The sequence below is a fragment of the Tiliqua scincoides genome, chromosome 2, assembly GCF_035046505.1.
Source record: "Tiliqua scincoides isolate rTilSci1 chromosome 2, rTilSci1.hap2, whole genome shotgun sequence".
Lineage (NCBI taxonomy): Eukaryota > Metazoa > Chordata > Lepidosauria > Squamata > Scincidae > Tiliqua > Tiliqua scincoides.
The window spans coordinates 220,340,071-220,352,440 of NC_089822.1; the positions used below are offsets into that span (position 1 = coordinate 220,340,071).

General features: G+C 37.6%; 1 protein-coding gene across 19 annotated transcripts in view; it reads left to right on the plus strand.

Annotated features, from left to right (window-relative positions):
• Nucleotides 1-12,370, plus strand: part of SLMAP (sarcolemma associated protein) — a 121,132-nt gene that overhangs the window by 82,210 nt on the left and 26,552 nt on the right. For 14 of the 19 annotated variants that reach the window (XM_066614774.1, XM_066614777.1, XM_066614778.1 and 11 more), the window contains 3 exons: nucleotides 2-52; nucleotides 3,925-3,987; nucleotides 10,337-10,393. In XM_066614774.1, the coding sequence (XP_066470871.1) occupies nucleotides 2-52; nucleotides 3,925-3,987; nucleotides 10,337-10,393 (171 nt within the window). The remainder of the gene's footprint in view (nucleotide 1; nucleotides 53-3,924; nucleotides 3,988-10,336; nucleotides 10,394-12,370) is intronic. The other 5 variants (XM_066614784.1, XM_066614789.1, XM_066614780.1 and 2 more) reach the window with 1 other exon arrangement.

The following is a 12,370-nucleotide window of genomic DNA, read 5'->3' on the forward strand; positions in this document are numbered from 1 at the left end:
GGCATACAAGTTGATGACTTCATTCCTAAAATTAATGGGAGCACAGAAAAAGGTAGAGTATCCTAATAACTACCTATTTTCCCCTTATGGTGGTTCTTTTAATGTTGAGCATATTCAACCTATTCGCTAATTGTAAATATTTATCTATTTTGAATCACAAAAAGAGTAAAATATGATGGCTGTTATCTTAATTTTCCCCCGTAAATGTTTTATGACTGCAACACATAGCAGATCAAGTTTAGATATTCTGTAACCAACCTGACCCTGAAATAAAAGTTTTAGCAATGGGGTATGACTGTTACATCAGTACAACATAACATTTTCCCAGTATTTCAGGGAAAATGTTCCAGTGTTACAGACAAATTTGCCAGCTCAACAGGCTCAGGTTGTCATCATATCTTTGGATTTAACTTTCTTGGAAGTTGGTAAAAGCCTGTTTTAACTACATTTCAAAATCTTGGAACAAGATAGATCAAAAGGTGGAAATTTTCATTTCCCCTGTCCTGTGCAGGGAACATTAGCTTGGGAATTGCTGTTTATGTAGTATCTTCCAAAATGGGTAAAAGTGCTATGACCAAGTCAGCTTGGACACATTTTGTTTCCCTGTTGACACTAAGGTGGCTATTCGTTAATGTGGAATTTTGTTATTGGCACTGAAATTTCAAATCACCCAAGTTTGAGCACAAGCTGTTCCTGTGTTCGGCCATTAGCCTGAACAATGTTTTAACTTGCATCTTATTTTTCTTTAAAAACATTAACTTGCTGTTGAAATTTACTTCTACTCTTGCAACAAATATGATCTGGGATTCAAAGGAGCCTTTCAGATACCTGCGGCTTTTTGTGTCGCTGTCACATCCAACAGGGCAAGACATTTTAAAATCTAAATACAATGTGCTCCCACTTTATAATGGTAATCCCTTCTGGAGATGACATTTTATTGTGAAAATATTATAATGCGAACCCAATGACTTATTGTGTTTTGATAATTCGTTCCCAAACCTCAACTTCCGCCACTTAACTAAACTATTTCCCTCTTTAAAAAAAATTTAAAACATGCCTGCTGCATCCTTTCAGGGCCGTTGTCATGTTAAAAACTGCTACCAGCTAATGTGCTGCTTCAAAGGCTTGCATTTGCTTACTTCAGCTAAATCCTTCCCTCAGTACTCATGCAACCATGATGTTAAAAACATGGCTACCACCTGAGATGCTAGAACAGAAACAGTCCTTCTCAGCATTATATTTACATTGGCTTTCGTGGCCACCCTTTTCCTTACACAGAGCCATGATGTTAAATACACTGCTATTGGCTGAGATGCTACCAAACACTTGGGAGTTGATGATTGTCTTTTCTGTTATGTACAAGGTTCTGTTGGCAGCAATCATAAACTCATTGTACAGTGAATAACCTGTATAGTGAGCCTTGTTTTGCCACAGAGAGCCCATCATAAAGTGATCTGATCACATTGTAAGACCATTGTAAAGTGGAGACTTAATGTAGTGTCATGCCTCACCAGCTATGGTAGTGTTGCATTCAAAGTAAAACCCAGTTAAGGCATCTAGAATTGGAACTGAGCTGTTGAATTCCACCTCTTCTTGCATGCAGATTTACCGCTATCCAATTTGTTGCTGTGTGACTGTTTCTAATATTATTTTTTAAAAATGAATCTTTAGGTGTTCACCTAAACTCTTTTTGAAAACCTGATTAAAATTGAGTTCATAAAGTGCGTTTAAGAGGATACCGCCTAAGCGGTGTTCACAACAATAACACATAATACTGAGCCCTCAGTAGGGTGTTTGGAATTTTCATGCAAAGGGCGGGGGAGAACAGAACAATGTGATCTTATGACCTATTTCTGGTACCTAAACCCAGATTGCCATTACATCCAAATCTTGCTGAAGGCATGGCTGCTTTGGATGACAGCAACCATTTTGTGTGGTTTCTGTGGAAATGGATCATACTGTAACTTAGCAAGCAGTGGCTCTCCTTGACTGTAATTCTTAGGGGGTTTCAGTGGCACAGTTTTGTGACTGTCCCAAAACCAGAATTTAAGAGATGGGATCCTGGAAATGAGGAGCAAGTAGCATTTCTGTATAAAGTGTTTATCTTATCAGAAAACTCGCTTCTAAACTGAGAAAATATAATTTTAATTTTAAAAAATAGAACTGATCGTTATTGTTTGGTTACATACTGAATTTTCAAACACATATTTCAACTACTGTCTTTGCTTTGTAAAAGTGCATCTGCTTTACTGAGTGAAACAATTGATTCAAAACTGAAATCTCGGTCAGCTTCTCAGGTTAACCATAACTTGTGCTGTCTACTGTGCGAATTGCTGTTCCTGTTCATAGGGGTCACTGCTTTCTCTCTTGCTCTGTAGATCTTGTCAGGCATTCTTCTCTCATTCTTTGTATCAGTTGTCAGTGTCGACGCATATCCTAACTTTTCCTGTCACTGTATTTGCACACTGTTCTTCTACTATTCACTAGCTTCCCATGACACACTCAGTTTTCCTAACAAATCCTTCTCTACTATGTCTTATTTTCTTCATCATAGTTTAAATTTCACAACTTTCACTAGAGTGCAAATGAGAACAATTTTTCTGTGAGTACAGACCAACTGGGGTAGCCAAAATCTGTCACTGGTAACAGTTTTGGTACATGTCCAACATGGGGATTTTTCTATCTGTCTCTTCACTCTCAAAATTCTCCCATGCTTATTGTTCCACTTTTTGTTAGCTTGTGCCAATTTACACAGCCATTAGGATTCTGATTTAGGGACAGTAGGTGACTCCACACTCTTACCAGCCCTTTGCACAATTCTGCCTTGTGTTCCCCAAGCCTTGTGTATGTAATGTGTTTTCTGCATAGCAGCTTTGCCTCTGTGACTGAGCACAGTTTCTGATGTTGGTGGCTACTGCTGTTGCATATAGAGATCTGCTCCTACAACCAGAGCAATGACACATGATGTCTCTTTGCTGTAGTATATTGTGAACCCTGTGTCCAATTCTATATTCTTCTGATAGCCCTCTTCAAATTGAGTCATTTTTTTTATTTTTCAAACTTAAATGTAGCACCAGTTTGTTTAAACTCTTGGCAGTGAGATAACAAGTGTTGAATTTGGATTTAGGAGAACAAGTCAAAATCCCTACTCAGCTAATAAACTCAATTATGTGGCAATAAGCAGATCCCTATCTTTCATCTAAACATATGTCTTAGGATTATCATGATGATAAAATGTAGCATAAAAGTTCTTGGAATGTGAATGATTGAATTTTATCCTATTAGGCGGTAGTGAAAAGGCAGCAACTTTAAATAGAGAAATGGCCTTGAAGGCTAATTGCAACTCCCAAATGGCAAGTTTTTTAAATTGCTGCATCTTGATGAAAATACTGCTAAATTTGGGAATAAGTAAACTTCCCAATGTTGAGATGTAATCCTTTCCAGCTAGTTTGCTTAGCCATAGCTGGCTTCACAAATGAACACATTTTGTGCATAACTGTCTTGCAAACCATCTAAAAATATTAAAATCAACCTTGTACATATTAGTACAGATAGTCTGACACTGATAGTGCCATGTTGACGTGATCTGGATTTGACATAGATGAACTATCTGAGCATTCACTCATATAAACTGTAAGTTTGGAAGATGTAAACTTACAAAACACAAGTGATAAGTTGTACAACTAGTAGTGGTTGTTTGATCTGTTTATCATTTTTTATTTTGTATGTTTACATTGTCAATACATTCTACTGTACATTAGTGTTTGAATTGGGGGGGGATGTTTTCACACTCTTTCTTGTTTGTGCCTCTTTTGAGGAACTTCTCCCCTTATAACCCCCTCCCTGTCTGTGAGATTTATAAGTTTTGTCATGGGCTCTAAAAAGATGGAGATATGAACCTAAAAGTTTTTCTTTCTTTACTAGAGCACTTTCTTTCAAAGAGTGGAGGGGACTGCACATTTATTCATCAATTCATAGAGTGCCAGAGTGAGTACATAGCATTCATCACATTCACTGAAAAGTCTATAAAAGCTAGTGTCATATGTGAAGTACTAGAGGGAACAGAGGTATCTTTGCAGGACTATGATAACAGATTTAAATAAGACTATATTTGTCTGCAAGTTCCAGATCACTTTAAAGAGCATAATTTAGTACTTTTATCTGTTTCTCAATTAGCTTTGTCATGGTATGTTAACCTGCAGTCATGAGTAGTATGGGCAGATCCGACATGGGGCTTACCTATAAACTGATTCACACAATGTTTTTTGTTTGGTGGAATGAGGATTACCGGGTATGTGGTGAGTCTAGTTCATGTAATTGGGCTGTTATTGCACAGCTTGCCTCAGATAATTTTTCACTTGGCTTATCATGGGCTAATGAGCAATTTGGGTATATAGTGAAGAAGTTGGGCATACTTTTTAGCTTTGCTTCCAAACTCAGAGAAGAGAAATATTGTGTCAGTCTCTGCTGAGTACTAGCATAGTACTGTGGATGTGTGATCTCTAGATTAACATCTTCGGTCAACAATGAATCTCCTTAGCTTTTTACACTCCTTTTTACACTTCTAGTGTAACATCTGAAAGTGGGGGATGTGCAGTTCTCCATTATAAGATGCATAAGATCCAGAAACAGAGGTAGCTTGCATACCTTCTTGGGAAAAAGGGCTTTCTTTTTCTTACTTTTCAGTGTGCAAGTGTCTGGCATCTGTACTGTACACTTTTCAGACATGTTAGCCAGGGTAGGTCACCTTGAGCAAAATTTTGTGTCTCAATTTACCTTTAATTCAAAGTGTTGTTTGTAGAAAATAAAATGAGGACCTATTCCACCAAAAGACTGTGGCAAAGATGAAAAATCTGAAAATAGTTGCTCTTATGCTCCAGGAAAGCAAACATTTTTATAGTAATTCAAGACTGAATTCAAGTAATTTTTATAGTAATTTTTTTACTATACATTTTTAGAATTACATTTTTATATTAATTCAGGTAATTCAATTACAACCCAAGACTGGTTCATACTACTTAGTCTTTTTATTGTTACTATAGAATGTCTGCTAATAACAAAGAAAAAAGCAAAAATGTACAAGAATAGGATTGGGAATAGCTTCCCCCTCATACTTTAACATCTTTGAATTTCCTCCTCAAATTTCAGAGCTTCCTTTTCTGCTTTTCTTGTTCTGCATATTTTTCTTGAATGTAAACTAATTATCCTCTTCTCACATCTGGACAAAATATTAAAAAATGCAAATGGATGGTGTTTGTGATAATTCAAATAATACATATGCTAGTATTTATTTTGCAAAAGAATCATCCTTGCAGTTCTATTGAACTCGCGTTTTGTTTGCTCTGCAAGACTTTGTAGAGTGAAGGAATAATATTGCAGAATGAAGTTCTTGCAGAAATGTAGTGAAAAGCATTCCTGAAACACCTCTGTTCTAGAATTAGTGCTCATTTAACATGATTCCCACTTAGTAAGCAAGATGTTTTAAGTTTGCTATATTAAGAGAGGGTTTCAGTAAACTGATTTAAGATCAAGTCATGATAAACAAGATTGACTTGAACGTAACTAGATTGACGGTGACATTCTCATGATCAGGTTTCATCAGTTGACCTTAAAACTGTTCATATCTCCTTAAGAACAAGTGAAATAAGATGAAATGATAGCTTGAAACTTTCAGGTAACTAAGGGCTGCTTAGCAAGACTGATTTCTTGCTTGTATAAAAAATTACTTGTATGTAACAGTTACTTGATTTTTCTCTGTAAACTGCTTTGTGATTTTTTTGTTTTTGTTGAAAAGCTGTATAAAAATCCTCTTAGTAGTAATAATCTTAAGACATGAGCAAGAGTAGAAAGCCTTCGTATGATCATTTGTGAATGCAAGTCTGTCTTTCAGGAATTGGCTTGTATGTGAGAGTGCAGGTATGACTGCTGTCCTTAGAGGAGGGTGACAGACAGACAGACAGCATACCTACATCTTAACAGAGTGCTTTTCTTTTCCCCATTATTCTTGCTTTCTAGCACTGTATCTTTTTATGGATGGTTACTTGAAATGTAATCTAGTAGGTACTGTGCACACTAAAATGTATGATCTGCTGGATGCTTGTTTTCCCCAATTTTTTCCTTCACTATCTTTTCATTCTGAATTCTTCCTCTTTATGTCAGTTTACACCATTCTGGACTATGGACTATGGATATTCTCTAGTAAATTGGATGAATACATACATTCTGCACTCTACAAGGCTAACAGACCTATGCAAACTTGCAGAAACAATCCTCATGCTCTTCAGTATTTGGTGGATTGGTTTGCCCTAGTTTCTTAAGACTGCTTTGTGTGTTATGCATTTACTACACATAGAAAGCAAATCTGGGTAGAAAATATCATGAAATCAATGGTTAATGTGACTGCCCCTTGATGTGGGTAGATTGCCACACTTCATTTTGCCTTATAAGAAGGGCTTTTGTGAGAGAGGTTTTGTTTTATTAAGATTTGTGTACTAGACCTGTGTACGTAGACGTTCTGTTCAGTGTAGGCATTGAACAATGTCCAATTTTGCCACATTATAGTGGCAGCCCTGGTTGTATCCTGGTTTTTAGGCAAGATTTAATTTAAACAACAATCTGTCAATGCAAGAAAAAGAAGCAACAGACAATTTGAAAGCCAGTCTATAAAAACTAAATAGTTAAAGGCCTAATGAGTAAAAAGATCTTCACCCCTCAACAATCAAACTCTGCACCAGGCAATCCTCTCTGCGTAGAATTTTCCAGAGTCATGGTACTGTCTACTCTCAGAAGTTTCCATCTGCCAATCCTTGGATGGTGGGAGGACCCCCAAAGAAAGATCTCTGAGGAAGACCTTCCTTAATAATAGGGGTAAGGACCTGGAAAAGTGAACTTAAATGAATCAGCTCTTAGTTAATGCCACTTTATACATGATTTCCCTTCACAGAGGAAATACTAGTTGCATATGAAAAATGTGTTTCCCCTTTGTGGCATATAAATGCTTGGAACTCACAGAATACTTTGACAAGGAAACACAGCAAAATGAGTGCTTGAAATTTAATGATAGCATACGCAGATGTACATATTGCCCTCCCCTCATATATTTTACTAATGGGTACTTAACTCTCCAGTTGTTTATCCCTTTGAGGAGAAGATTATTGGTAACCTGGTAAGTAATCCAGGCAAGGTGTAGCATCAGTCAGGTTTTAACTTCAGATTATGCAGACCTGAAATCTAATTTGTTTTATACAATAACAGATGTATATTATAATACTTCATAGAACAATGTTTCTCAATGTGTGCTCTGCTGACCAGTACAGATCCATAAGCCATCAGATGCCAGCCTATACCAGTCTATCCCCAGGATCGCGTTGCTAAGGGGGACTGTGGGAGCTGGGATGCACTCACCAGTCCTTGCAGCAGACTTCCTGGGGTGCAGGGAGCCCTGCGTGAGGCTCTGCAGGGCTTCCTAGCCTGTAGAAAGTGGAAGTGGAGTGATCAAAAGTGGAGTGATTGAGCTCCACTTCCACAAAACTGAAAGTGGAATGCGATCGCTCTGCTTTCACTTTTAGCAGGCTGGGGAGCCCTGCAGACGCTTGCGCAGGGCTCCCTGCACCCCAGGAATGCTGCTGCAGGGACTGGTGAATGCATCCCAGCTCCCACAGTCCCCCTTAGTCACACAATCCTGGGGATTGCGTTACTGCCTTCCCCTCGCCCTTGCTGCCTCCCTCCCCTTCCCTGCAAGCACATACTGAGCTTTTCAAACTCCTGGAGAGTTTGAAAACCGCAGATAAAAGGATTTGATTTAAAGCCCCTGCCATTACACCATTTCAGTGGATTCAAGTTACAGTTATAACATTACAGGTGTTCCCTGGCTTCTCAAAAGGCAGGGAAGAAGGGGGCTGAAGGAAGTATGAAAGAGAGGAGAATGGTTGGCTAGACTGACTTTACTTTAGCTTACCGCTCTTCCTCATTTAATTTTGCTTCCTTGTCCTCTGATTTTTTTATCTATTTAAACAATTTATATTCCACCTTTCCCCCTAGATATAAGACATTCAAGCATTAAAAACAGTGCTCCCAAGACCAACTCCACCAAATGGGCCCTGAACATCCATGATCAATGGTGCTGACAACTGCTGCAAGATCTAGCAGTGGCAACAGAGGTGTACTCCCTGCTCCAATCCCTGGCATAAATCATCCACCAGGGCGACCAAAGCTGTTTTCATCCCAAAGCTAAGCCTGAAACCAGATTGAAAGGGATCTATGCAATTTCATCCAAGAGCCCCAGGAGCTGCGACATTGCCACTTTTGAAAATCCAGGAAATGGAATACTGGTGCTAGCAAGCTGTTGAGTTAGGATAAGGGAAGGGTGCTGTGGGGAAAAGAAACAGGAGGGGAGTTTGGACCAACCTTGAGTGAATGCCTTATTGTGTATAAGTTTTTCACTGATGCCTGTATAGATGGAGAAATGGGGCTTCACAGTTTCATAAAATTTATGTCTTTTTGCAGAAGTTCTGCTTGTTCATTAGCATGCCTGTTTTGAACAAAAATTTTTCCCCAGAGAAATGGCTTGTAAGTGACCTCAAGCTATCAAAGTTTTCTTGCACAGGCTGGAATTCCATCTGCTTCTCTTAAAGTTCCTTAAGCACTCACATCTTATGCAGAGTACTTTCTGCTGACATTTTTAAAAATCTTTTCAAGGATATTTTTTATCTTTTTGAAAAATTTTTGAGGTGCAGCTTTGGCTTTGCCTAATAGTTACTCTGACCAACCATCCTATTTGTAGTATGTCAAGCAAAACTGTAACTAGAGCAGCTTGGTGTACCCTGCTTGAGTGTTTAGGGGTTGCTCGTATATGCATTTACAATTCTCTGAAATGCCTCATCATTTGAATACTCAGTTCACTTGAGAGCCTACTACTATCTCCAGGGGGGTTTGTTTTGGTCACGCTGAAAAATTATATGAAAACTTGGTTTGTGAAAGTTGGTCACATGTACAAATTGTGATGTGATGTTGCAGTCATCAAGTGATGCGCAGGCATCAAATTTAATCATCAGTAAAAGTTAGCTGAGTCAGGTATTTTCACATTTTGTCCTTTATAGCACATTACTATTTTATTTTTTGAGTGTTTGTGCAAAATGTGTTATCTCTCTGTTTTCTGCCCCATCTGTCTTGTACTACTTCTTGTTCTTCTGTGCACTCTTCCTCAGCACTCTTTCTGCTATCTTTGTTCCTTCCATTCATCTCTCATTTTGGCCTCTCAGTCTGATTTTTCCACTTCATCATGTTAACTTAATTTTCTCTTCCTGCCTATTCTTGTCCTGGGTTTTTCTTTTCTGCCTCATTACTTTGCTGACAAAGCAAGGAGGCCTTAGGCTTGTGCGTCCTGTTCCAGCTTTCTTGTAGCTCCCACTTACTGGGGATCATTATTGGAAATAAAGCTGAGGATAATCTGAAGTTGTAATTGTGCTAGCAATCTATCAGTAATAGGAAAAAATCATTCCCTTCCCACCCTCAGAAATGTAACACAATAGCTGGGCTGCAATAAGTATACACTATAAGTTAATAATATAACTAACTTTGTAGTGATGACTAGGCTTAAAAAGGAAAAGTTGTATTGATTCAGAAGTTTCTCTCTATGTATAAACTAGATTAACTATTGGCTTCCACATACTCAATCTAAAATTGTATTTCATGCTTCTGGGCATTGCTCTTATTAATGGGTTGAGTATATGCCTTCAAATCCTAGTTATTGCTGCTAATGAAAGAATGCATCTGTGCCATGCTCTGTGTTGGATAGTACATGTCTATATTGGCAAGTAAAGTATTCCCACACAGAAGAATATAGTACTCTGAAAGCCATTGGTAACTTCAGTCATGGTAAGAGGTTGTTTTCAGGGTCCCTCAAAAAATTTTTCCGGTGGATGTTAACACTGGCATTCATTTTCAGTCTATAATATGAACTATACTATTTTTAGTTTTAAAACTAAGTTTTAAAAAATCTTCTATGGAAAATTTCCTCTGTGTATTCATGTCTTTGGAAAATTCTTTTGGCTAATTAAAATAATTTACCCCTTGATCATGGATCGTCTTGCTCTTAAATTGTTTTGAAACTATTCCATGATCATTTTTCCTTTTGTTTGTGCTTAGGTCATTATTAAAATTATGCTCAGTATAATTCTTTCAGTGTACTAGAAAAAAATCTCGCTGACTGTCGCACAGAAAAGTGTGAGGTAATATTGTCATGCTTAAATTTGGTCATGGAATGTAGTTTAGAGACGTGCACAAAGAATGCTTGCACAATTTGAGCTGGGATAGTAACGCTTATTTTGTTCAGCAGACAAGCTCATGGACGAAGGACATCTCTCCAGGGTGGATGAAACAAAGATTCTAAAAGGTTAGATGCATTAACTTGTTTTTGAGGAATGTTCTGAGTTTTTCCATCTGGACATTAGGGTTTCCTCTCTCTAAAAATTAGAGTGTGTGGAGAAAATTTAAGAGTTTAAATATAAATGTGTTGAGATATTAAATAGAAAATATGACTTTTAGTCTTTGGGAGGAGTGCAGATAAATCAGCTTATACCAGGTTTTCATCTGTAAATGTTTCATGTGAAATAGAAAATATCCATCCTATCTGGTATTTCGAAATCACTCAGTCTTATGACTGGCTTCAAGTAAGTGTATATAATATCAGTCTTAATACTGGTCTCAAATATCAAAGATTTGAATATTTAGTATCTTTTAATTTTAAATCTGAACTATGAAAACATTTCTTTCTTGCATGCAAAAGGCATGCTTGCTACATTTTTTTTTGTGATGAGTCACAAACTCATTCACATATCAAGGTTTTTTCAGTAAGTATCAAGTAATATAATCTTTCACTCACTGTGAACCATATTTTAAATTCAAAGTTTTAAATAGATTACCTCAACCTGTCTGTGTCTTTTTAAAATATCTGGTTATTAAGGTTTCTTTTTAAATTTACAGCTGTATTCTTTGTGGGGTGGGGAACTTTCATGTTCTGTTCTTTATACTATTACTCTCCTTGTCAGTGCAAAGAGCAGGCAGCATGCCATATTTGGAAAAGAATGCAGACAATAAACACAAGTGTAACTTAATGCTTGCAAGCCAGTATTATCTGGCAGAGCGCAAGTTCTTTTTTGTATCAGTGTCTCATGTATACCATCTAATTTTAAAGAAGTTATGTCTTGAAGTTTTAAATAACTTGATACAGTATAAAAATAGGAGACAGTTTTTACCGGGAACTTCCTTTCCTTACCCAGTGAGGTTGTCACAGTGTAAAACCAAGTCAGTAGAAGGTAACTAATGTTCTTGTACATGAACTAAGCTTAATGTTAGGCAGTAGGTTATTGTCCTGAGCTGTGTTCATATAAAGGTGGTTACAGTGAGATGGGTTAAAACTGGTGTTTCATCCCCTTTATTCATAGCATTCGCAAGATTCCTGGGTTCCTTTTTCTCGTTTTATCTGGGACAGCGAGCAAGGGGTCTTTTGGAGGGATTGGCAGATGCTGAAATAAATATTTTGTCGAATGACTTTGAAAGGCAAAATCAAGTGCCAAATCAGTCGAAAGTACAAAGCAAAAGCTGGTATCCCAAAACTACATTGAACTACCATACTAATAAACACAAACATTTGTATAATGGTTTCTGAGTGTGCAAAGTGTTCCACATATATTGTTTTGCTGTAGTAAGGGCAATCACACTGTAAAGTGGTATTAATCATATGTTGCAGCTGGGGAGCTGAGGCAGAGAGAAGGTGTTACTTGCTTAAAACCACCTAGTGAGGATTCATGGCAGAGGCCAGGTTCATGGCCTGATTCAAACTCAGGAAATCCCAATTCTCAGTAAAGTTTTGTAGCCATATACTACACCATCTCCTGCTAGTTCGAGGGCTTGCTGGCTTTCCTTTAAACAGAGGTTCCCATCACAAGCTGCTCTTGCAACTCTCCCCAAAATTTCAGATGTCTTTGCTCAAGAAACATAAAACTAAAGCGTCCTTAGGTACATGATAGTAGTTGAATGGATCTTTGCATCCTCTTCTGTATTGTTAAGTTTTTAAATAACTGGGTCTTTCAGCTTTTGTTGCAGTGTAGTTAGTGCTGTTTTTTACAAACATCTGTACATACAGTAATAAAATTAAAATCAGGGCAGAGGGAGGAGGATAAGAGAAAGTGAACGGGTTAACTGCTTCTCCCCAATGTCTGTGTCTTGTCTGCCTTATTATTTTACTAGTAGGATGATGTGTTCCTTCTGTGCCCGTATAGGGAAATGTGAGTTATACAATGGGCAAAAAAACCCCAACGCACTCAGATTAACCTTTTCAAGAGACAAGGCGAGCAAGAAATATTATCTT